At 38.7% G+C, this 23877-nt stretch overlaps 1 protein-coding gene across 11 annotated transcripts; it reads right to left on the bottom strand.

Moving 5' to 3' along the window:
- Positions 1–119: 119 nt before the first annotated feature.
- On the bottom strand, positions 120–23328 carry LOC117290328 (mediator of RNA polymerase II transcription subunit 15-like). Of its 11 annotated transcripts, none has more exons than XM_033771657.1 (20): positions 23145–23328; positions 20995–21082; positions 16761–16812; positions 16426–16485; positions 15328–15462; positions 14421–14539; positions 12687–12791; positions 12000–12086; positions 10986–11126; positions 10316–10369; positions 9063–9116; positions 6899–6949; positions 4766–4812; positions 4173–4312; positions 3492–3674; positions 2810–2943; positions 2182–2354; positions 1644–1819; positions 1202–1300; positions 120–870 (listed from the first exon to the last, which is right to left on the bottom strand). In XM_033771657.1, exons 1-20 carry the CDS (start codon positions 23243–23245, stop codon positions 728–730), a joined length of 2142 nt encoding a protein of 713 aa, XP_033627548.1. In that variant the 5' UTR covers positions 23246–23328; the 3' UTR covers positions 120–727. The 11 variants fall into 11 exon arrangements, with proteins under 11 accessions (XP_033627548.1, XP_033627547.1, XP_033627546.1 ...); XM_033771656.1 differs by having other exon boundaries at positions 10316–10366; positions 10986–11129; XM_033771655.1 differs by having other exon boundaries at positions 4173–4309; positions 10986–11129.
- Positions 23329–23877: the final 549 nt, after the last annotated feature.

The raw sequence follows: 23877 nt of genomic DNA on the forward strand, positions 1-23877 counted from the left end.
CCGTGCCATAAAGTCTTCACTGCTTGTAGATTTCCAACCAATTTAGAAACGACAAAATAAAAATGTTTTGTTTCTAAGCCTGAAAAAACATTATGAGAAATTATGACTGGAAGCTTGAGTAAGTTATTCAGATGGAAATATCCATACACTTTATTTACAGCTTGTACTTGGATTTCAGAATGTGTTTGTAATACTGAAAACGTAATAACATTGCATCGCCTTGTACTTACAGACTGACTTGTTGTATTATCTCTGTTTTGTTATTTTTGTCATGAAAAACCGTTTGTGAAACAATAGATTGCTGTGAGAATTTTGGAGTAGTTTCCCCCTTTTCCTGTACTTTATAAATCATCAAAAGTCCTGACAAGTAGGTAAGATGATGATACAGTAAAGGTTGCCTTCGAGTGATAAATGATCATCGTTTGGTTTCTATCAATATAATGCAGATTTATGGGCCAAAAGGTCAAGAAATATACATAAAAAGTCATCTTTGAAACCTTCAGTTGAATACAGTGTCTACTTGTTGAGAAAACATGAAAAACATGGCAGCCATTAGCCGTGTACAAAACGGCACGATGTTCCCTCATTTTGTCAATCAAAATGTAACTTCGCACGCTCTATGTGCAACTAACATATTTCATGGGAACGGTCTATTAAAGACAATGGACACTATTGGTAAATGTCAAAGACCAGTCTTCCCAGTCCACTGCCTTATTATATTATAGTATTATGCAGAGATAGTATTAAGACAACACTTGTGGATACACATCTCCCATACATCCAGCATCTGAGTCAGTGAGAATCGATCCGGCATTCGCTTGAGTTGCGACAGGAGGGTTCGTTGAACAGACAGAAGGAAAGGCGTCTGGTCTGGAAAAAAAGAAGAGAGACAAATATATTTTTAAAAAAAATATGAAAGCCAAGGTTTTGATTAAGTTTGATACAATGACTTGCTTATGGAGCATCTCAAAAGGCGAGCATGTTTAAGGCCTGCGCTAAACATCAAACTTTTGCCAAGTTCAATTAGAAAATGTTTTATTGATTTGACAAAAGAGTGACAGTTAGCACAAACTTTTGATTGAAACTGACACAAGTCCAAACATTTAGGTTTCATTTACTGAGCTTTGATGAATTTGGGATAGCTCCTGTCCGTTTTAGAGTTTATTATTTTGTTTTTTTTAAGTATGATGGAAATACTTACTGTATTCTTGGGTACTTGTTTCACAGTGAGGGCTGATGGAGGGATAGCTCTGAGGAACGGTGACAGCAATTGGAGGTACGCTGGGTAATCGCTTGTCCTCTGCAAATGTTTAAAAAATAAATAAATTAACACGTTTAAAAAAAAATTATTTTTCAAATTTGAAAAGGAAGAAATGTGAGTGGGTTTTGAGGCATTGGGTTGAAGGGTGGAAGGGCTGACTCGCCCTACTTGCCCTGGCTAGTATTAAAGGGTGAGCCCTTATAAAGTATAGATGAATTGCACATGACGTCATTAACGTGCAAGCATGAAAGGCTTTCATTGGCTGTGAGTTGTGGGCGGCGCGTACACGCATCATGAACTTTTCAATTGTTTATCATCAAATACGGCGGCTTGTGACGCTGTGTGCGATCCATCTATAGGAAACTTCACATCAATCTTGTACCTAATCTGCAGATGAGGTGTACATCGTTGCCTCCTGCGTGATGAGCCTCATCTAGACTGACTCTGAACTTAGAGGACAGTCTAGCCACTTCACCCTGGACGATGTTTGGGACTGTGTATGTCTGAGCCTCGGTGTCTGTCTTCTGTTGCTTGGCTGGAGGAGTTGAGGACGGGTAACTGCAGGGAAAAAAAGTCAATCCATTCAATTAACTTATTTGTTTAAAGCTTAAGAATACATTTGTTTTTTTTGGGAATGGTTAGATTTTTAAAATCCTATATAAATGTAGATGTATCCAATATAAACAAAATGTGACTATTTTCCATATTTTTATTTGGTAAGAAACCTACAACAGCTTTTGATAATATACAGCATTTCACTTTGAAGTAATATGGGTATGTAAAAAGATATCGGTTGAACTTGATTCTGTGGGAGTGTTGGCTCTCAGACCACACCGACTCTCATACAAAAGAGATGTTACACATGGTTTTACTCACAAGTCTACTATTTACAAGTAATTCTTATCTCAAAAGTAACATACTTAGTAGAGGGTCCGTGGATAGCGGTCATGGCTGGTCCAAAAGTCCTTTGCAGTGAGTGGTTCAGAATAGGAGATTTGATGTTCGTCATGATGACCTCGTACAGCGGGGCACAGACATTCTTTGGCTTTGAGCTGCTTGAGCTAGTAGAGGTACCTGAAGCTGACTGGCTACCCTATTAATTGAAACAGTTGGATATATAAGGACTTATTTAACAGGATTAAATAATAATTTTATTAATTTAGAAAACAATCATCCTTACTGGAAGCTGAATTGCGGAGGATGTGACTACAACCTGTTTGAGCAGCAGGCATGCAAGGGCGTCATTGTGACCACAGAGCACAGCTTGAGATCGAAAGCGTCTGATTTTTCCAGGGGGGGGGGGGGGGTTTCAAGGGGCCTAGATAGAAGCCCTTGTAGCACAGCAGAGAACCAACGCCAACTCTACTCAACATGGCCCTAGCAGGGTTCGAACCAGGATCACATTGATGGGAGGCAAGCACTTTACGCACAAGGCAACTATGCAACTGGAGTAGAACCTCGGACCGGAATTTCTATTTTAAGAGAATTTGTATAATTGTTCAAGTTGTAATGACCGAAATAAGGGAGGACCGATTCAAAAGCACTTACAACTTTTCCGAAGTCCATTCGTTCGAGGACCTCTTCACATCTGAGTAGCATGTTGAGGTGGGTTTTCTTGTTAGGATCTGATAGAATGTCTAGAAGGTTGGTCATCTTACTAAGACTCATCTCACGACGATATTCTGTGTGTCAAGGAAATAAGATGAATCAAATTAATGGGAACGAAGGCAAGAGAGCAACAGAGATAATAATCCTAGTGTTATATAACGTTCCTTCGCAGAAAAGGTACCACAACGCTTTACAACAATAAATTTACTACAGTCAACAATTACTCAAAATAGTTGTCAGCATAAAAATTACTTGCAATGGAGAGCTGTTGATAGTATAAAATAATGTGAGAATTGGCTCCCTCCAAAGTAACATAGTTTTTGAGATGATGTAATTTCTCACTCAAATATTAAAAAGACAGTCCTGAAGCCTTTTTTACTAAAGAGAGATGTATTGGAATCCAAGCTTTGTGCAACAAGGGTGTTTTTCTTTCGTTGTTCTCTTGCAACTTCGGTTACCAATTGAGTCTGAATTTTCACAGGTTTGTTATTTTATGCATATGTTGAGATACACCAAGTGAGAATACTGGTCTTTGACAATTACTTAAGGTGTCCAATGGCATCACCCAATATGTTTATATTTAATTTGATGCAACAAGAAAAACCTCTCCTCTGTCACTCACCGTCCTCCTTGCTCGCTTTGTTAATCATCCTCTTCAAAGGTTCAATGAACTTTGACAGCTGTTTCCACTTCTCATAATACGCTGCCTGCTGATCGTACACCGGACCCGATGTCTGCACCTTGCCAGGGCTGGGTACCGGGCCGATGGATCCCACAGAACCTGGACCTACTGACCCTGGGTTACCTGTGAAGTTAATTTTCAAGCATAGAAATAAATTATAATCACTGTACAATTTCTACTCTTTCGTTCTGTCCAAACTATCAAACTTAGATACTTCTGAAGGGAATGTACAACATTAGTCGTTTGACATGATTCTTTTGTCCAAAATATTTGACCTAAGTGTTGAGAAAGAACCCAATAAACAAGGACATTTATTAAAAACTACAAGTACATTGCAATCGACTGGTCCCCTTGCTAAATTCTAGTTTACATGCAAAAGTGTTAAGTCTATTTTCTGCTAAGCTGAAATCAGCAGAAAACCAGTCCAACCAATGTACATTACACAGTATATTGGCGGGCAACCCATTTCTGCTCAGCTGTTTTACTTCTGTGTGCTAAGTCTGTTTTCTGTTAAGCTGAAATCAGCAGGAAACCAGTCACAAGCAATGTACATTACGTAATGGTCCCCCATTTCTGCTAAGCTGTTAGTTTTTTCCTTCCTTAGTGATTTGTTGTGCTTACCTGGGGTGCTAAGTGGCCCTCCCGGTGATGGGACACTGGGTGGTCCCCCTCGTTGGGAACCAGCAGGTGATGGGAGAGAGTTCTGTTGAGGTGAAGGAGAAGGCTGAAGGTAGCTTGCTGGTGAGGCCATCTGCTGGCTACTGAAATCAATCAGGAAAAGATCGGTTAAAAGGCACTGGTTTGGTTATTTTCAAAGACCAGTATTCTCACTTGGTATAACCCAAGATATGCATTACTAACAAATCTGTGGAAAGTTAAACTCAATGAGCCCTTTTGAGGTATGGCGGACGTGATAGGAGTGTACTGTTTGGTTCGGGTGTATACACACAAGTTTACCCAAACCCCAAGTGTTGTAGCATTGTGTCCGCCATATTTAAAAAAGGCTTATTGGTCATTGAAGTTGCAAGAGAATAGTGAAAGATAAAATACCTTGTTCAGTTCATTCAGTTCAGTTCATTAATACATGATATTATTGAGTGAGTTACTTATACAAAGTACAAGATTCTTAGTGTACGTAACAAACCTCTTGTAGCTTGAGTCAGAGGACACAGGTTTAAAACTAAACAGATGGAAAGATTTGTTGGTCAACTTACCCCTGATTTGGTTGTTGGGAAGCTGGTGATGGCTGCTGTGTCATGGACTGCAAATAATTAAAAAAAATATTAATTTAAAACTTATAATAAAAAAACTATTTATTTATTTAACACAAAAATAAGGCGTGCTCCAATTTTCAACAACAGCTCAATCAGATTGTTCCCTGTTTTATTCTTTTTGATGAGACCTAAAAAAGATCAGGTACTTCCTTCAAATTCAAGTGTGATCAAACAAGATAACACTTTGGCTCAACCACTGTCTGACCGCTAAAGCATACCAAAATTGCTAACGCCAAATGAAATAAGACTACATGGGTCTTCAAATTAAATTTCCGTAACTTTCACAGTATCACAAATGCAAATAATATTTCCCTGGAGGATAGGAAATGATGACCTTTTTTGAGCTTTCGGATAATATTTTTTAAATTATATTTTTTTTGTTTTTATAGAGTTATCAATAATTAATATGAGAATCACCACACAATGAACACAAATAAAGAAATAGGCAATACATGCAATAGGCTACATACTTCTTTTTGAGGTAACTATGGACAAGAATGTGGCTGTGCCCTTCTATGATGACATAAAAAGGTGTTAGTAGACGTTATGGTTGGTCATAAAAGTAGATAGAATGTATTGTATGGAAAGGTTTGCGGTAACACCATGTAATGACAATCTCTAATTAGTTGGGGTGGTTCTGTTGGTTCAACTCAAAGTGTTGATCAGTATGGTCTGATCGTCTTCTGGAGAGTTCAACTCAACGTTTCGATCAGTATGCTCTGATCGTCTTCTGGAGAGCTTTCTCCAGAAGACGATCAGAGCATACTGATCGAAACGTCGAGTTGAAACCAACGGTTCTTTTCAGAACCACCCCAACTCATTAGAGATAGTCATTACATGGTGTCACCGCAAACCTTTCCATATTGTATTTCCACCATGCAAAGTTTCAAATCCTACTTAGAATGTGTTGGTTGGTATCAAACAGCAGTTGAAGTGCAGTCTTTTTTTTAGTGTGGGAATAACACTACAGTGGGTACTGTAAAATTTGAAGAGGGGCTCCAAGGTCAAATTCAATTTTTGTGATGTTCTAATTTTCCACTCACTATATCAAGTCCTTATGAAAGTGGAAATAGAGCAATAACAAGTCTCTAACCTCACATGAACTTGGGTAATTTAGGGTTACATTTGCAACGGAGGCAATGGTTTTGTCTTGGGGAAATACTACCGATTGAACCCCCGACCAATCCCACAACCACACATACCCCCCTCCAAAGATAACAAAATGAACTTCACAAAAATGAAACAACGAACTGTTACAACCCACAAAAGAGAAACAAATATGCAACATTTTAACACCAACATCTTCAACCAACAAAGACACGTTCACTCTTCTACTGACAAATTAAAAATGAAATTCAGCTCTTAACCACTTCACATCGAATGACATTTTTACCTGGCAATCTTTTCCACATTTTTCATTTTTCATTCTTCATTTTTGCCGATTGTCTTAGTTTCTTTTTTATTCTAATGTGTGATCAAGGGTTCCCATTAAGTTGCCTGCGTGCCTCTTTGGGGTTTCCCTTATGCAAAAAATTATACTGCACAGATGCATGGAAAAGATTTGTGAATATTGATGGGAAGTGGTTGATAAATCTTAGAAAGACTTAAACAGAGGAATAAAGAACACCTCGACACAGGAGCATGTCCAACTGCTAAGCTGGCTCATAAGCGTTGTGATTGAATATGAACCACGTTAGCGAGTGCGATTGTTTAGTTTGGTTGGTTTTACTGAATCCGGACTCAAGCTCTGGTGGTTAAGTCATCACAGTGCGTATTTGAACCCCGGACATGACATTTTTGTGTCCATAAGCAAGATGCTTTACCATAATTGCTTCTCTTCACCTAGGGGTATGTATGGGTACCTGTGAGGGTAGAGGTTGTTTTCATGTGCAAAAAAAGGCCTATGGAGTGTCAAATGTTTTAGAGTAAAGTTTATGGAATATCAATTGAACAATCATATTCAAGCACTTGCCACGTATTTAATAGCAGTTGAACTTGCTCCAAAGTTACACAAAATAAGAAAGAGGTGCAAGATCTTTTTGAGACAACCTAGCACTGAGAGCGTTTACAGACCTGGGGAGACATCAGGAAATGTTGGCCACCATAAGGGGAGGTTGGTGGCCCCTGCGTTCGCCGGCAAGAAGCATGGGAAGTAATGCAAGATTAGAGTTAGAGGACAAGGTCAAGGGTAGTCTTAGTTCAAGACGCTCCTGTTGTTCATTTATCAAACTACCTCAGAGGCTAGTTTCCATCGCTGATACAGACACCAATAGAGGGCGCTACCAACACCGAACAGCTATCACCCTGAGAACCGCTATCACAGAAGCAACCTCTAATGATGGCAGTCCATGGTGAGAGTGCGCCCTCTTGTGGTGATGGATCACTGGGAGATATTAATAACAGGAAAGTCTTGAACAAAGACTACTGGTCAAGAGCAATTGAGCTACAATGAGTTAGCCAATGAATCAATCTGAGTCCATGTCCAAATGAATGGCTTTGGCAGTGGCTATGGCCGGATTTCCCCACATGGCCGAAGCCAAAGGCGCTCGATTTGGACGCCACCTAAGTTTCAAAGCAGAATGTGATGTCACAGTGTGATGTCATCACTACGATGACAGTGGATCAAACTCATCCCGAGTTGAATCTAATCTCTTTGTGGATTCATGGTACCACTTGGAGACAATGTAGATCTTTCATTTTTACAACTAGAAAAACTACCTACTTTTGGAAGGTTGAGTTAGCTAAAATGTGCACCGAATCAGACATTTAGAGTTTGTACGCATTGGCCAAACCATACCAAAGTGCAAGCTGCCATAGTGCTTTAATCACACTTGACTATTATTGAGTGATCATTCCATTAAAAATGCCGACTGACTGACTGGATGCATTATCTACAAGCACAGCTAAAGTCTGTCATGGTCTGTCATGGTATGCCATGTTTGAACTCCGAATACATGTAAAGATGTGGTGCAGATCTATCTGAGCTCTGCATAGTAAAGTGTTTATCATGTGATAACGTCAGGTGAATTGGGTAAATAAACACCTTGTAGTGGCCGCAATCACTAAAGTAAAACAGTGAAAACTCTCAACTTGTGAATAGGTCTTCTCTGACCTCAGTGAGGGCGCTGTTTTGGGATTTGCTGCTTACGCAAGGTGTCTATAGGTAGTCATGCAACTTTGCGTATTGCAAGAAGAGGAAGCTGCCAACACACACAAAAAATTTTGCACTGTTTTTCAGTTTTTTAGTGGCATTCTCATTGCATCTAAGAGTGATTTATCTATATGGTTACAGTCTTGTAAGAACTTTATTTGTTTTCTTCATGAGTCTGAAATCTTACATCTCCTTCGAATGATAGTGAATGATCAATCAGTAAGAGTGTCAGGTTAGAGCAAGCAATCTTAGAGAAGAAAGAAACAGGTATAAAGTATAGAAGGCGAGATACGGCAAGGTGGTAGGGCAGCAAAGGTATTTCTTTTAAAGGAACATTACAGAATTAGTTTTGCTAGCAAACAGTTGCTGGCAGTGTAAGCACTTTAAGTAATCCACCATTTATAAAAACTGAATAACCTGTAGAAGAATAGTGAAAAACCGATGCACATTTTGCGTGACATCGATGCGAAAACATAATTGAATAAAACTCTCCTTGAGCGATAAACTCCAAACGCGAAATTAGATTATTTATTGTTCACCACATAAGAAATTTCAGACAGATTATATTTCAAGGGATGTTTTCTACTATTATCATCATTAGACCGTGTAAGTTTTATGTAAATCTGTAATCTTCACGATTTTTGTTTCTTACAAATTCTGTAACGTTCCTTTAAGTGAGATTTGCAGAGACGCCATGTAACTAACTCTCTCTATGAGCTGTGGTGGTTCTGAGAAGAACCAAGGGTTAACACAAGAAGGTATGTCTTTCTAGAATTTGCATTGGGTATTATAAGACGAAAGTTCAGGTCAGGCATTTTTAACGGTCTCGCTGTGTTAATTTTTAGTATTAATCCCAAAAGTGTCCAGGGACCAATTGAGTCATCCCAATTTTTTTTTAACTTGGTTGGGTAGGACCGATTAAATCAGTTCTATTTATAAACTCACTCAAATTTGTTCCAAGCAAATAAATTTGTCCCCAAAGAAGAAAAAAAAAATGTTGGTTAAACTCTACACACAGACTCCCTAATGACAACTGTGAATGGGTGAGTCCACTTTTATCAAAGGTGAATTTTCCCTGATACAGACCTGAGGGGACATCACAAAGGGTTGGCCAGCGCCATATGGGGACATTGGTGGCGCCTGCAGTAGAAGATGAAAGAGTCCAGGAAAGAGATGGGTTAAGGGTTAGTAAAAAATAAAAACAGAAAAAGAACCAAACCACAGTGTTATTATGCATTAGATGAAAGTGCACAAATCATAGAGGAAAAAGTTAACAAGCAAAACCTGACAGGACACGGTTCCAATCCTGAAGTTATGAATTATTGTGAACGCATTGCAATAAAAACTCCACACTCATGAAGTTGTTTTGATTTCAATGAAGGCATTCAACATGAAGAAAAAAACGCCCCTACTGAAGTTCAAGAAGAAAATCGATCTGGAAGAAGGTTGTATTTGTTTTTTAAAAAATCATTAAAGGCACTGGACACCTTCGGTAAATGTGAAAGACCAGTATTCTCACTGGGTGTACATCACAACATATTAATAAAATAACAAATCTGTGAAAATTTGGGCACAATTGGTCATCGAAGTTGCAAGAGAATAATGAAAGATAAAACATCCTTGTTGCACAATATTGGTGTATTCAGATGCCTAAAAAAAGGCTTCAGGCCTGGTCTTTTATTATTTGACCTCTTTCTCAAAAATGTGTTTGTTTCTATGTTGAAAAAATTTAGAATGGATTTCTTTGCAAAAATTATCATCAGGGGTGAGAGTCATTCTTGACTAAAAAGGTCTAAAACTAGGCTCCAAATTTTACTTGGTCCACTGAAATGACCAATCTTTTGGTAAAAGATTTCAAGATAAAAGTTTCCCAAACAAGCGGTTGCCAAAGAAAAAGAACGCTACATCGGTCAAATGAACCCCACTCTCTTCCAATGTCCCAAAAAATATATGAAAGTTTATTAAGTAAGATTGTGCTGCAAGCATAAAAGAAAACAAACATGCACGCGAGTCAAAAAACAAAATATTTTATATTGGAAGAAGAATTAATCATTAATGCAAGCAACAAATTAAATGAATGAATACAAATCATGCTTGACTTTATCAGGCAATAATAAAAGAATAACAATAAAGTATTAAGTTTTGAGGCTATGACCATAAGTGCTGAAATGCCGAGTTGAACCTGCAGTACTCATAACTCAAGTACTTTTCTTCTGTACTCGACCTCGTTTTTACTCAAACGAGACCTCTCAGGAAGAATTTCCTGCACTTGAATTGGTCTCAGGGGAAAAAAAAAATGTCTGGCACCTGTACTTCTTTTTGTTTGTTTGTGTACCAACCTGTGGAGACATCATGTAGGGGTAGCCACCATAAGGGGAAACTGGTGGCCGCTGCTGAAATGAAAAACAAATCAAATAATAAACAGCAATGGCGACAGACTTGAGTGAATTTTACTCAATTTTGGGCTTGAACAAAGAACAAATTTACTGGATGGGGATTTGAAGCTGCAACCTCTTGATTAAAGCCATTGGACACTTTCGGAACAGAAAAAAAAATAAAAATTCACAGATTTACAAATAACTTGAAATATTATTTCATGAAATGGTTTACTTTTTACAAGGGTGGGTTTTTCCGTTATTTTCTCCTGACTCCGATGACCAATTGAACCTAAATTTTCACAGGTTTGTTATTTTATATATAAGTTGTGATACACAAAGTGTGGGCCTTTGGACAATACTGTTGATCAAAAGTGTCCAATGGCTTTAACAGGCCGTTGCACTACCAAATGAGCCATCTCATTGTGGCGGTCTTGATATTTTGTCAATACCTTTTTCCAGGGGTGCTTGTGCTAACTTTTATCATAATTTTGCCTACAAATTAGCATTATGTGGAACCTAGAATAGATTATTAAATTATATATGAAAAAAAGATACAGGCTGGGAGTTCCAAAGTGCAGCAGATACAGGGGGAACATCATTGGAAAGTCAGAGATTCAAACGCAACCCTCACCTGCTGTGATGCCTGTTGCCGTTGCTGCATCTGCTGTTGCTGCTGCAGCTGCTGTTGCTGGAGTTGCTGCTGCTGCAACTGCTGCTGCTGCTGCTGGAATGGTTGGGGTGCTCCGGCCATACCCATAGCAATGGTCTGCTGCTGCTGATAGTCATTATAAAGAAAATGAATTTAAAACAAAAATAGTCAATGGTCACTGGGGAGGTCTTCAAATGTTTAGTTTTGAATTCGAAAAAGATTGCTAAGCGAGCAATCTTTAAGGATGTGAGAGGCTGTCAGAAAAACCCATAGAGCTATATATATTGACTAGAGCGCTAACTTGCTCTGCGTTTTGAAGCCACCCTGGGCGCAGACATGGTTGATGTGTTGCGTGAATATGGAACGATATTAATTCAAATTGGCGGTTTTTTTTTTATTCGGCGTGTGCGCTTACGTACGCGACTGCCCATTCGCGTATGTCCGCGCTACGAAAACCGTAAGTTCGACTTGATTGCCCCGTACTTACAAAAGTAGATGCGCCAATTAAACATGACGCACATGACGCTCACAGTTTGTACGCTCATCAGCAGATTGTGCGTTCACATTTGCTGCATTTTTTGGTTCGATGACACATAGAAAAGAACAAACGCACTATTATCATGCAAATATCATATATCATGCAAATAGCCGTACAATTGCCGTACAAAATTTCCAGCTTTTGTATTAATTTGTACATAAACATGGATGCGCCAACACGGCTTCACAACCTTAGTGTGTGTATAACGGGGTGTTAGCGCTCTAGTCAATATATATAGCTCTATGAAAAAACCTGAACTGTGAGCGCAAAGAGTGAAAGCTTGCGAGCATGAAAGCTTGTTTTCATACATTGCGAGCACGAAAGCTTGTTTTCATACATTTATCTTTGGTTCTAGATGCCAGACTCTGCAATCTTGGCAAAACACTAGGGCTGTGACGTTGCAATACAAAGATCTATATTAGGCGTATGCATTCATTTAAGATAATCATGTCTGATACCTTGAACCCTTGCTGTCCTCTTGCATGCTGCCCAGCACCAGGACCCTGTTGCTGTTGTATCTGTTGTTGTATATGCTGTGGCTGAATCTATAAATAGAGTATGGAGAAACATGTTAAAGGGAAACATTACCTTCAGATTGGGCGCTTTGGGCTATAAAAGTGTTTGTAATGAAATGAATACAGTTGGAAATTTTAAAGTAGAATGACAATGATTAGCACATAAAAATCTCAAAATTGTGTGGTTTCCCTTTTTCAATCCTATAATATACCTTTAAAGGCACTGGATACCTTTGGTAATTGTCAGAGACCAGTATTCTCCCTTTGCATACAAGACCAAATCTGTGACAAATTTGAATCAATTGGTCATCAAAGTTGCAAGAGAAAAAAACACAGTATATACCCTTGTTGCACAAACTTGTGTGCTTTCAGGTGCTTAAAAAAAAGCTTTAGGCCTGAAGTCTTTCATTATTTGAGTGAGAAAAAAAAACTATGTTACTTCAGAGGGAGCTGTTTCTCACAATTTTTTTTATATTATTAGCAGCTCTCCATTGCTGTTACCAAGTAAGATTTTATGCTAACAATTATTTTGAGTAATAACAAATAGTGCCCAGTGGCCTTTACATAGGCACACATGTACACCCCAATCCCCCACCCCCTCCCAACACAAAACAGAAAGACCGAGCTTACTTTGAATGGTAGTTGTCCACGGATCATTTGTCCCTGTTGGGTTTGCTGCATTGCACCCATCTGTTGTGTCATCATCGACCCACCAGCTGGACCAGGGTTCATACCCTAGCGGTAAAACAAAATCATTCGATTCATTCATGATATGTATAACCACTCCCCGATTCATTGGTTCGTACTTTTTGTACGATACAAAACACAAACACCCACAGAATTACATTTAACTTACACTGTGTAAAGATAACAATGGTAGAAAAACTTCCCTTAAAATATTACTTGCTGGGGTGCTGTAGTGTTTGAGAAAGGAGTAAAACAATTTCACAAAAATAATTTTTCGGCTCAGTGAGACAAAAATTATTTTAGTATGTACAACAGATTTATGCTACTCTCCTGTAAACATTGCTCTGTGATTTTCACTTTTTTTTCTTCTCAATAACTTGACGACTAATGAAGCTAAAACTTCTACAGGCAAATTATATTGTACACATCTTCATTCACAGTGAGTAGGTATTCATCTAAACATGATCTACAAAAGGTATCAAACCCCTTTTAAAGGCAGTGGACACGATTGGTAATTTCTCAAAATAATTATTATCATAAAACTATTCCTGATTACGAGTAATGGGGATAGGTTGATAGTACAAAACATTGTGAGAAACAGCTCCCTCTGAAGTGACGTAGTTTTCGAGAAAGAAGTAATTTTCCACGAATTCGATTTCGAGACCTCAGATTTAGAATTTGAGGTCTCGAAATCAAGCATCTGAAAGCACCCAACTTCGTGTGACCATGGTGCAACAAGGGTATTTTTTTCTTTCATTAATATTTTGCAAGTACGATGCATATGTTGAGATACACCAACAGTGAAGACAAGTCTTTGACAATTACCAATAGTGTCCAGTGTCTTTAAAAAAACATAAACCTTTTTGAGGTATGGTGGACGTGTAAGGAGTGTACTGTTTGGTTTGGGTGTATACACACAAATTTACCCAAATCTTTAGAGTGTTGTAGCATTGTGTCCGCCATATCTCAAAAAAGGATTATGAACCCATTGCTCCAGTTATGCAATCTCTACATTGGCTTCCTATTTATTTCCACATTATCTTTAAGATTCTCCTCCTAACATTTCAACGCTGTAATGGGAGTGGTCCAAATACACTACTATATAGCTCATCCCATCATCTGATAAATCTACTCCGCGGTGGTAGAATAAAGCAAGACAGTTCCCTAAAGAACAAACTCTACCTAGCAAGTAGATACATAAATGGTGTTACGGCAAACCAAATTTATATTAATACCTCACCATGTAATGCCTCAAATCAGATATGTGACCCACTCTGTGGAAATGAGTCAGATGTTGACAATTTAAAAAATTGAGTTATATGCATGGCTGGAAAGGACACACCAGCAGCAGTAATTTGGTAAATGTCTAAGAGTTGCTGAGTTACTCCCATTTGGAATTAGCCAGTATATCATTTATTGTTAAAAACGAATTACAAGTAAAGTGATGTTTTAAACTACCATTTCGCGCAAGAGAATACAAATTAGATTAAAGTATGATTACAAAATTGTTGTATTCATAGCTTTATTGCCTAAAACAAAGTGTTCTAAAGGTTTACCATGCAAATATAAATCTTAAAAAGTAAACATTAAAACTGTCATTGGGCGATATCTGACTCATTTTCACAGAGTGGGTCACATATGGATTCAAAATGGTTAGTAGTATTTAATGGGGTTCACCTGCTGGGGTGTGCCAGGCATGAAGCTGGCCGGTGACTGAGGAGATGACGTCGCTCCTGATAACTGCTTCTGAAGCTGCAACTGAATCTGTTTCTGCCGTTGCTGCATTGTCAACTGACCTGATGAGAAAACACCAGAAATGGAAAGGAAAAGGAAACCGTTATTTACATGAATTCATTTGGTGCTCAACATGTGGCATGCTGTACCAATTCCCTCCTATTGTGTTCTGAGAATCTTAGAAAATCTTTTAGAGGATATTGATTTTATTTGTATTTATTTATCTATTAATTTTTTTTATATTATTATTATTATTATTTTATTTATTTCGGTGGGGGAAGGAGACACGACACACCCTCTACCATATATTGGGCATGTAACAAGTATTTACTATACTACCATATAATACTAAACAAATAACGAGGACGTCTTTGCGTTCTCGGGTCCACACTTTGCATACAATGCTTGCCACCCATGCACAATTTTCACCCAATGATAGATTTCTCTTATGACCTCAATGAGGGCGCTGTCTGATCCTGTGACATCATATTACAAGGAGCAAGTACGAGTGTGCACCATGGTTAACTAAAGCCTCGGGAACCAGCCTCGGGACCATGGTTCCTTCTGTTGTCCCATATGTAAAGCCCAGAAGGGAACCAGTGACACTATAGCGAAAAGGCGGAAGTCTATGGAGCGTTGCAAACTGTCACAGGTACCAGAGTCGTTCGAGTGAGTGCGTCACTGTGTATATACGTTGCTGGTCAGAGGTCAATCATGGGCCGACCAAATGTGGGCACTCCAACTTGCTCAAGAGGTCTAGCGGCTGCTGCCCCATCATTAAATTTATCTGACTGTATCGCTGCATGCCTACCAGGTAAACCTGCATGCCTACCAGCTACAGAAACCTTACCAGAAATGTTGTGCTGTTGCCTGCCACCCATCATCTGTCCCATCTGCTGTGGACCTGGGGGCGGCGTGCCCTGCTGACCTGACCTTGACCCAGTCATTGATATGGAGGTCAAACCCTGTAGAGCTGCCATTGGATCTGAAAAAAGTAAAAGAAAACAACATAGAGCAATTATACTAATTATTTAGAACACTTAGTATAGCGCCGGTTTCCGCCTGACATGTTTAGGCGGATACCGGCGCTATACTTATTTTTTTTCTTCCTTTTTAAAAAAAATTATTATTATGGTTTTTTTATTCACTGCACTGGCGGCCAAGCAGGCCGAAAAAAAACATTTACAATTAAAAATAGTTTGTTAAAAAAATAAATATATATATATATATAAATATGTAATTATTTAAAAATTAATTAATTGCAAGAACAACCCAAAAGCACATTAAAAATCTTGATTCAACACTGGCGGTCAGGTAGTCCAAAAAGAACGTATTACAAGTAAAACTGGTACATTATAGAACAAAATTTTACATACCACAATAAAACCACAAAAGCAATTACAAAAAGCTCGAAAGCTACATGAGAAAGGCACTAAAAAGATTAAATAAAATACAAAAAAAAACATAAATGCACAGCAAATGTATGGTACTCATCTGGAAGAAATGAATCTATGGCAAACTACAAATTTATGGCAAACTACGAATGATGTAGGGGATGGTGGACATTTTGTATCTATCTGTTGGACAATTGGGCATGAGGAGACCAAACAGGGTACTAGACCTTCATTGTCTCCTAGAGATACTCTCTTGATATGGCGGTAGTAAGTCCCTGAATCTAGTTTCTATATTATTATTCATAAGAAGGCACTCATAACGCTTGAGGCGGAAGACAAATTCTACAATATATACATGTAGTAGATGAAAAAAAAATCAGGCATCCCACCAGAGTAATGTGCCTGTGATTTTTCACAGGACTCGTGAAAGTACCGAGTATACAGTAATATGCCTGCTTTTCCCTGCAGGACTCAGGAAAGCACAAAGCTTATCACACATTGGTGTTGTAGGCTAAAAAGGCGTTATACTGGTATGATTAGGCAGCTGGACTTACCCTGTACGCCACCTCCTATTTGTTGTTGCATTTTTCCGGATCCTCCTTCCTTTCTGGCATCTACAAGAAAATGTAACAACAGTTCAAACTTGGGACTGTTAGGATTATAAGGAGCTAGGCTAACAGGCATTAGACACTATTGGTAATTTACTCAAAATAATTGTTAGCATAAAAACTAGTTGATAATTGTAACTTAAAATAATTAAGACGATCAGAGCATACTGATTGAAACGTTGAGTTGAAACCAATGGTTCTTTTCAGCTCCACCCAAACTCATTTAGAGATCATCATTACAAGGTGTTACCACAAACCTTTCTATACAAATTGTTACTTACTTGTATCACGCATGTGGATCATCAATCGAGCAACCAGCGCTAGATACTCATCCTAGAGTAAAATAAATTCAAAAAAATTTAAAAATTAAACTTAAAGTTCTAAGCTATTACAACCCCCCCCCCCACACGCATCAAAACAAAAAACAAAGTCTCAGAATTTCATGAACTCTTTTAATACGCACTGTATACTTAATGTCACGTTAAAGCACGAACAATGATCACAAACGAAAACAGAACAATGATATCAATTTGTCTTAATAAAAAACCAAGACTGCCAGACATCTTACCTTCTCATAAATATTCCAGAATAAAATTTATAAGTACTACGCTATTACCAACCCCCACACTCAAAACAAACAAACAAAGTCTCAGAATTTCATGAACTCTTTTAATACGCATTGTATATTTAATGTCTGGTTACAGCAAGAGCGATGATCACCAACAAAAACAGTGATATTGTCTTAATCAAATCCACGACTGCCAGACATCTTTACCTTCTCAAATAAATTCCATGTCCATTTCCGCTAGTGTATCTTTACATATGTACGCTGTGCAGTAAGGCACTAAACATAATATGAGAACAACTAAAAATACAAGCAGGAAGTACTGCCTCTTCCTGAACCAAGTTCAGTAAAATATCATGAGGTCTTCATGGTATTAAAGGAACAGTTTAGGCAAATGTAAAATGTAATACTGGTGACCCTATTCCGGTAAAAAAAAAGGGAGTTCAAGACAAAGCATTTTTAGAAGAGCATAGGCCCTACTATTTGGTAAAAGAGTGTAGAAAATCACTGGAGACTTAAGCCAGATAACTAACCGTTCTCTCCAGAACAACAACTCATTATTAAAAAGATTATGGTCTCATATTCGGTACCTTCTGGAGCCCAAGGACAAAACAAAAAAGGGAAAATAAAAAGTACTCCACATGGAATTTCTAAAGACCGGGGTGCTCCACAAGAAATTTTGTGTACAAAGTCTATGGGAAATCTTAAGTACAGGGACAATGGAAAAAACAAAAGATGCCTCCACAGGGATGCATATTTGAGAATGTGTGTATCTGTTTGCTTGTCATTTGGTAGTAACATTACATCTTTCGAGAAAATATGAGATAATAATAATAATAATAATATTGACAAAATCCATGGCAGTTTTCCTCACCTTGACTTGAAGTGATTACTAAAATATAGGGCCTACTGTGCAGGAATTTTGGTCAAATTGCAGTTCTAAAATACGAACACCCCATGTAGTCCAGTTAAAATCGTATACATTGTGTGCTGTCTACTACATTAAGCCAGGTTCATACTTTATGCGAAACACAAAAGAAAAAGTGGACTTCTTCACATCCCAATTTAGAAAACAGCTTGAACCTGATGGTTTGCATTGTGTAATACATTTAATACATTTGCTTTCGCGTGAAGTATGAACAGGGCTTTACTCAGAAGTGTGTGAACATTTCTGTGTCACATCTTCCCTTTAAAGGTTTCATGACGGAAAAATGAACTTTCACAACAGAGAATGTCAACTCTTTATGTATAGTAGAAAACTGTATCGTACATCCTCTTTTAACATTATTGTCCACTGAACAGTGACAGATCACACAATACATGAGTGGAACTACTGTACGGTGTGAAGTTGACATTGGTTGTAATTCAATGACTTCATTACAAGAGAGATTTAAAAATGTAAGTGAAAAATTTCAGTTTGGTTTCCGGGAGATTTATCAGCAGATTCTGAACTGTTTCAAGAGGCAGTACATATCACCTATTATATCACACACTTGTTGTATGTATGTATGGTGTAGGTTATAGGCTTTGTTTAAAATACATGTACTGTATGTAGAAAGTTGAATTAAGGCATAAAACATCCATCAACAAATTTGAAGAATTTTTTGTTGTTGTGGCAAGTAGACATTTTTATTTGCCTCTAGGAGGGTTTCATTACAATGACAATATGAAAGATTCCCTCATGAAAACAGGGCCTGTCGTGTTCCAGATCCCCCACAATAACCTGAACTTTGCTTGATTGAAGCTCTTCATTTGGGCAAAATGTAGTATGGGTGCGTTCGTTTAGCTTCCCTGGGTCGACCCCGGTCTGCCCCAGTACGTTTGAATATCTTTGACGGGGCTCACCCGGGTCAGCCCCCAATGCCCTGCTTGTGGAGTGGGTCACTTTGGGGTGACCTGGGGTGCATGCCGTCACCACGAGAGGGCGAGTGTGATCGTTTGATTAGCTCTTGTCAGGGGTTCACCCGAGTGAAGCTAAACGAACGCACCCATTGTGTGGAAGTTGTATTGGAACTTTGCAGAGGGCACCACAGCAAAGGGTATATTGTCATGATTGCAGGGCACCACAACAATTGCTGTGAGTGCGGAAGGCCTGCAACAAGTGGCACACTTATTGTGTAACCCTCCTCTACACTGGTACTCCTATACACTGGTACCACAGCAGGCCTGATACTTCACGGAGGCAACGAAGGAGATTGCCTCCGTGTCCCCTGGTCAATGCCTTGGTGCCCTTGAAATGCTCCAGTACAAATTTGCAACTTCATCATATAGGGTGCCTGATACCAAGAAGAAAATGCCTCGTGCCCTTGCCCTTTCAAAAACGAAGCATACAGCCCTGCCACAGAGTGCAAGAGACTGCGACACAGAACTTAGAGGCTAGCATTTTTTTTGCGTCATGGGTTTCTTCTGTTTGTATGGCTGGTGGTGGAAAATTCATTGTTTGGGTAACTGTGGATTTAACTTCCACAGTGCAGTCTCCGTGCTATTATGTGGAATGGGCCAGCTTAAATATAGCCTTGCTCAAGGCAGTCGCATTATTCACTCCGAAAAGACGACATTGTAAACCCACCCGTATACTGTGTGTGTGTAATCACACCGCATGACCCAACCGTATACACTGTCACATCGCCAAACAATGTTGTATGACTACTGTGCACAAGTTTAGCCGCACTCTTACCACTTATCTGCTTGCGGTGGCTGTAGGCTGCCAGCCTTGTCGGGTCAGTAACTTCACGACCTTTGGACCCTATCATGCTTGCTGAGCGTCCGTGGTGGTGCGACTTCCGCCAACACGACTTCCGCCACTGACCAATGGGGTCTCGTCTTTCGCAGGCATTATGGTAATGAGTTTGCAGTGGGAACTCTTTTTTCGTGCTTATATAATAAGTCAGTGGCTTCAACACTCTCTACAAGGCTGTTGGCCTACGGCCTCCGCATGCGGCTAGTGTACGGGGGGCATCGTGTCGTGCGATGTGGTTACACACATTATGCACAGTGTATACAGATGAGTTTTTACAGCCGCAGTCTTTTTTCGGAGTGAATAATTCGACAGCCTTGAGCAAGGATAGCTGAAATAACAACTCAACTTTTAACTCCTTTATATATCCCAGTTTTATTGTCTCATATATCTCTTGGTGTTTCTACTTTCACACTTTTTGAACCAAAAGCTGTATCAATAGAGCTTTAAATGCACATGATGTCATTTGAGTAGGGCGCCCTCACTTAGAGGTCAAAAGAAGGTTGATCATTGGCCAATCCAGTATGCAGGGCCTATAAATCTGTGCGTTGCGATTGTTATGTCATTGTTTTACCTCTAAGATGGACGGCTTGATGACGACAATGCAAGGTCTATATCATTTAAAGGCAGTGGACACTATTGGTAATTGTCAAAGACCAGTCTTCTCACTTGGTGTATCTAAACATGCATAAAATAACAAACCTGTGAAAATTTGAGCTCAATTGGTTGTCGAAGTTGCGAGATATGAATGAAATAAAATACACCCTTGTCACAAGAAGTTGTGTGCTTTCAGATGCTTGATTTCGAGACCTCAAATTCTAAACTTGAGGTCTCAAAATCAAATTCTTGGAAAATTACTTCTTTCTTGAAAACTACGTCACTTCAGAGGGAGCCATTTCTCACGGTGTTTTATACTATCAACCTCTCCCCATTACTGATTACCAAGTGAGGTTTTATGCTGATAATTTTTTGGAATAATTACCAATAGTGTCCACTGCCTGTAAAGGCATAGATCATGCTCTTTTCAAATGAAAATTTTTTTCAAATGACCTGTCAACAAACGACTCATTTTGCTAGATGGCAACAATTGTACTATTTGTACACTTCTGGCTCGAAAAAAAAAACATCTAGTGCAAAGAGTGGAAATAAAACAGAAACTCAATATCTTTTGTTGGAACAATCTGTTTAATATAAACCACAGTATCTCACTCACCCTGTTCTTAGCTTTCTGGAACACATGATTCTCCATCTCAATGCTGGACTTGGCTGTTGGATTGCCGGCTTTATGAACCTCATCCTCACTGGAAAAAAAACACACAAACTCGCTCATTAAATTCAAATGTCAGGCTCTGACTGATGTGACCAGTCTTCATTATTTTCTTTCATGTTGACATTTTGACATCGATTATATTTTACAGTCGTTAAAAACAACTTGCAGAGATCAGAATAAAAGCTCCTCAGTAACATTTGTAAAAGAAAGTGTCCAGTTATTATTATTATTGCTGAAATGTTCGTCACTTTGACATGATTTTTCTCTTGGACTCCGTTTTTGACTGGTCTGATGTAGAATGGCACATATTGGGGGGCACATATTACAAAAGTGTTTCCTCCGCAAACTACTACGTTTGCTGTTTTAAAAACTCTCCTAAAAAAGGGAATGTTTTCCTATGAAAAAAAAACGAATCCCTAACTTTGGATTGGAAAAAAAAAAAAAAAATTGGTTTCAATGTTTCAATGACATGACTTGGGTACGAAGCGACTTGGGTACGAAGTGACTTGGGTACGAAGTGACTTGGGTCCGAAGTGACTTGGGTAGGAAGTGATTTGGGTCTGAAGCGACCAACATTCGTTCAAACAACTCGACTGGTCAGACAACTCTACAAGCTGTCACTGACACATCAGTGAGACAATTTGACGGAGTGTGAAGACAAGTCTGACAGATTCGTCTGAACTCACCAAAACGAGTGCACACATTTTCGAGCTAGTAAAAAATGTTTTTTGCCCAAATCAAATGTATACAATTCTTTTTTAAAGGGAACTCACGCCTACAGTACAGTACTACATGTAGGTTAGCCCTGATAGGACTTAAGCAACAGAGTCCAACCTGGGCTACATGTACATGTACATGTAGGTGTGAGGTCCTCTTTTAAAGCCATTATACAAAGTACACTTTCAGAACAGAATCAAAAAAAAAAGTTCACAGATTTAAAAATAACTTTTACAGGGTTTACAGAAGGTAATGGTGAAAGACTTCTCTTGAAATATTATTCCATGAAATGCTTTACTTTTCAAGAAAACCTTAAAACAACTATCAATCCTCGTTGTCGAGAATTACGGATTTATTTTAAACACATGTTATGACACGGCGAAACGTGCGGAAACAAGGGTGGGTTTTTCCCCGTTATTTTCTCCCGACTCCGATGACCGACTGAGCCTATATTTTCACAAGTTTCTTATTTTTTATATCAGTTGTGATACATGAAGTGTGGGCCTTTGGACATTACTGTTTACCGAAAGTGTCTGGCACTGGCTTTAAAAGAAATTGTAGCTGGTTTCTGATTACTCTTACAACTATGAGGTTTGTTTCGCTATCATCTCCCGGTGGAGACGATAGCGGAACGAACCTTAATCTTATAATTTTATTAATATTATGATTACAGTTCTAGGACTCTTTAGGAGTAGTCTCTGATCGTACTTCTAATTTGCATCTTAGTTGAGATAACGTAATCCTCCTCCCGACGGCCTCCGGCCTGTGCAGCCATCGGGAGGAGGGTTACGTTATCGCAACATACTTGGCATCTCTGCTACTCACTGAGTATAGGAGACCTGATCTAATAAATTTCTGGTTTGGTTATAACTTTTAAATTAAATTAATATCATTATCATAATATTTATAATAATAACAATAAAATATAAATTAAAACAATCTTTATTTATTTATTTATTTGGATAACTTTCCGTATGGCGCCACCACTTTTTCACACTTTTTTACAAAAAGGGATATCTCATTGAGGTAAATTAGATACTATATTATTTCATATCGAATGAAAAAGTGGTGGGGCCATACGGAAACTGAAACTTTTCCATTTATTTTCATTTTTAAATGTATGAATTTGATTCAGTCCGACTCTGGTCCGCGTGAGAACATCATCAACACACGAGGTCATTAATTTGTTTCTATATTGGTGTTGACTGTTGAAGTTCAATTCTCTGATCCAGTTTCAATTTTGAGTAACCTTAAGAAGTTAATGAGGAGTGAATGATGAGATCGTGGAGGTAGAGAAGAAAAATCTGTGGCTGTGTGCAATTACTACGAAACACCCGACACAGCGCGACAGACGCAACAACAAAATTGTTACTTACATCTGAGCGACGACTTTGTTTCTAAATGCCTGTGTTTTCCACTCGTCCTCAATGCCAGGATACACACCTCCCATACTTGGCCCAGGAATCATATTTGTCATGTTGTGAGGGGAAAATACAATCTTACAAAATAACAAATATCAGCTATTGACCCTTGCTTTCATGCTTTCTGCATTCTAAATCAACAAAGAGGCTGGATCTGTTTTGTTCGCCTTAAGCAATTGTAATAGGAGAAGTCTGGGATTCGAACAATTGGTGCTCTTGTCCAATGTGGGCGGATCATAACTCTCATGAAAGTGGGCGGTATGGTCTTGCACACTGCGGCATACAGGGAGGAAGGGTTTACACAGCTCAGGGAAAGAAGGGTATCAGAAATGGAGCTGGAAATGTCCCATATTACTTACTTTTCACACTTCTTTTAAGGGCAAAGTAGGCCTATATCAATGTTTAAACCTGTCTTGCACACTGCAGCATAGAGGAAGGGTTTATAGGAAAACTACACAGCTCAGGGAAAGAAGGGTATCAGAAATGGAGCTGGAAATAACCTATATTATTTACTTTTCACATTTCTTTCGGGCAAAGTAGGCCTATTAATGTATTAACCTCTCAGACCTGGGCCCAATTTCATAGAACTGCTAAGCACACAAATTTGCTTAGCATGAAATGTCTTCCTTGATAAAAAAAAAACAGGATTCTCAGAGGTTGGTATATTTGTGTACTAACCTCAGGACCT

The sequence above is a fragment of the Asterias rubens genome, chromosome 5 (assembly GCF_902459465.1).
Source record: "Asterias rubens chromosome 5, eAstRub1.3, whole genome shotgun sequence".
Classification (NCBI taxonomy): domain Eukaryota; kingdom Metazoa; phylum Echinodermata; class Asteroidea; order Forcipulatida; family Asteriidae; genus Asterias; species Asterias rubens.

Bases quoted from the DNA above. Each gene is read 5' to 3' on its own strand.
- LOC117290328 (XM_033771654.1), bottom strand. From the start codon at position 23,245: ATGACAAATATGATTCCTGGGCCAAGTATGGGAGGTGTGTATCCTGGC. The intron at 12,087-12,686 runs GTAAGCTCGGTC...CTCTATTTATAG, and splicing joins GTGGACAACTACCATTCAAA to ATTCAGCCACAGCATATACA. The intron at 10,370-10,985 runs GTGAGGGTTGCG...TTTTCATTTCAG, and splicing joins GGCAACAGGCATCACAGCAG to CAGCGGCCACCAGTTTCCCC.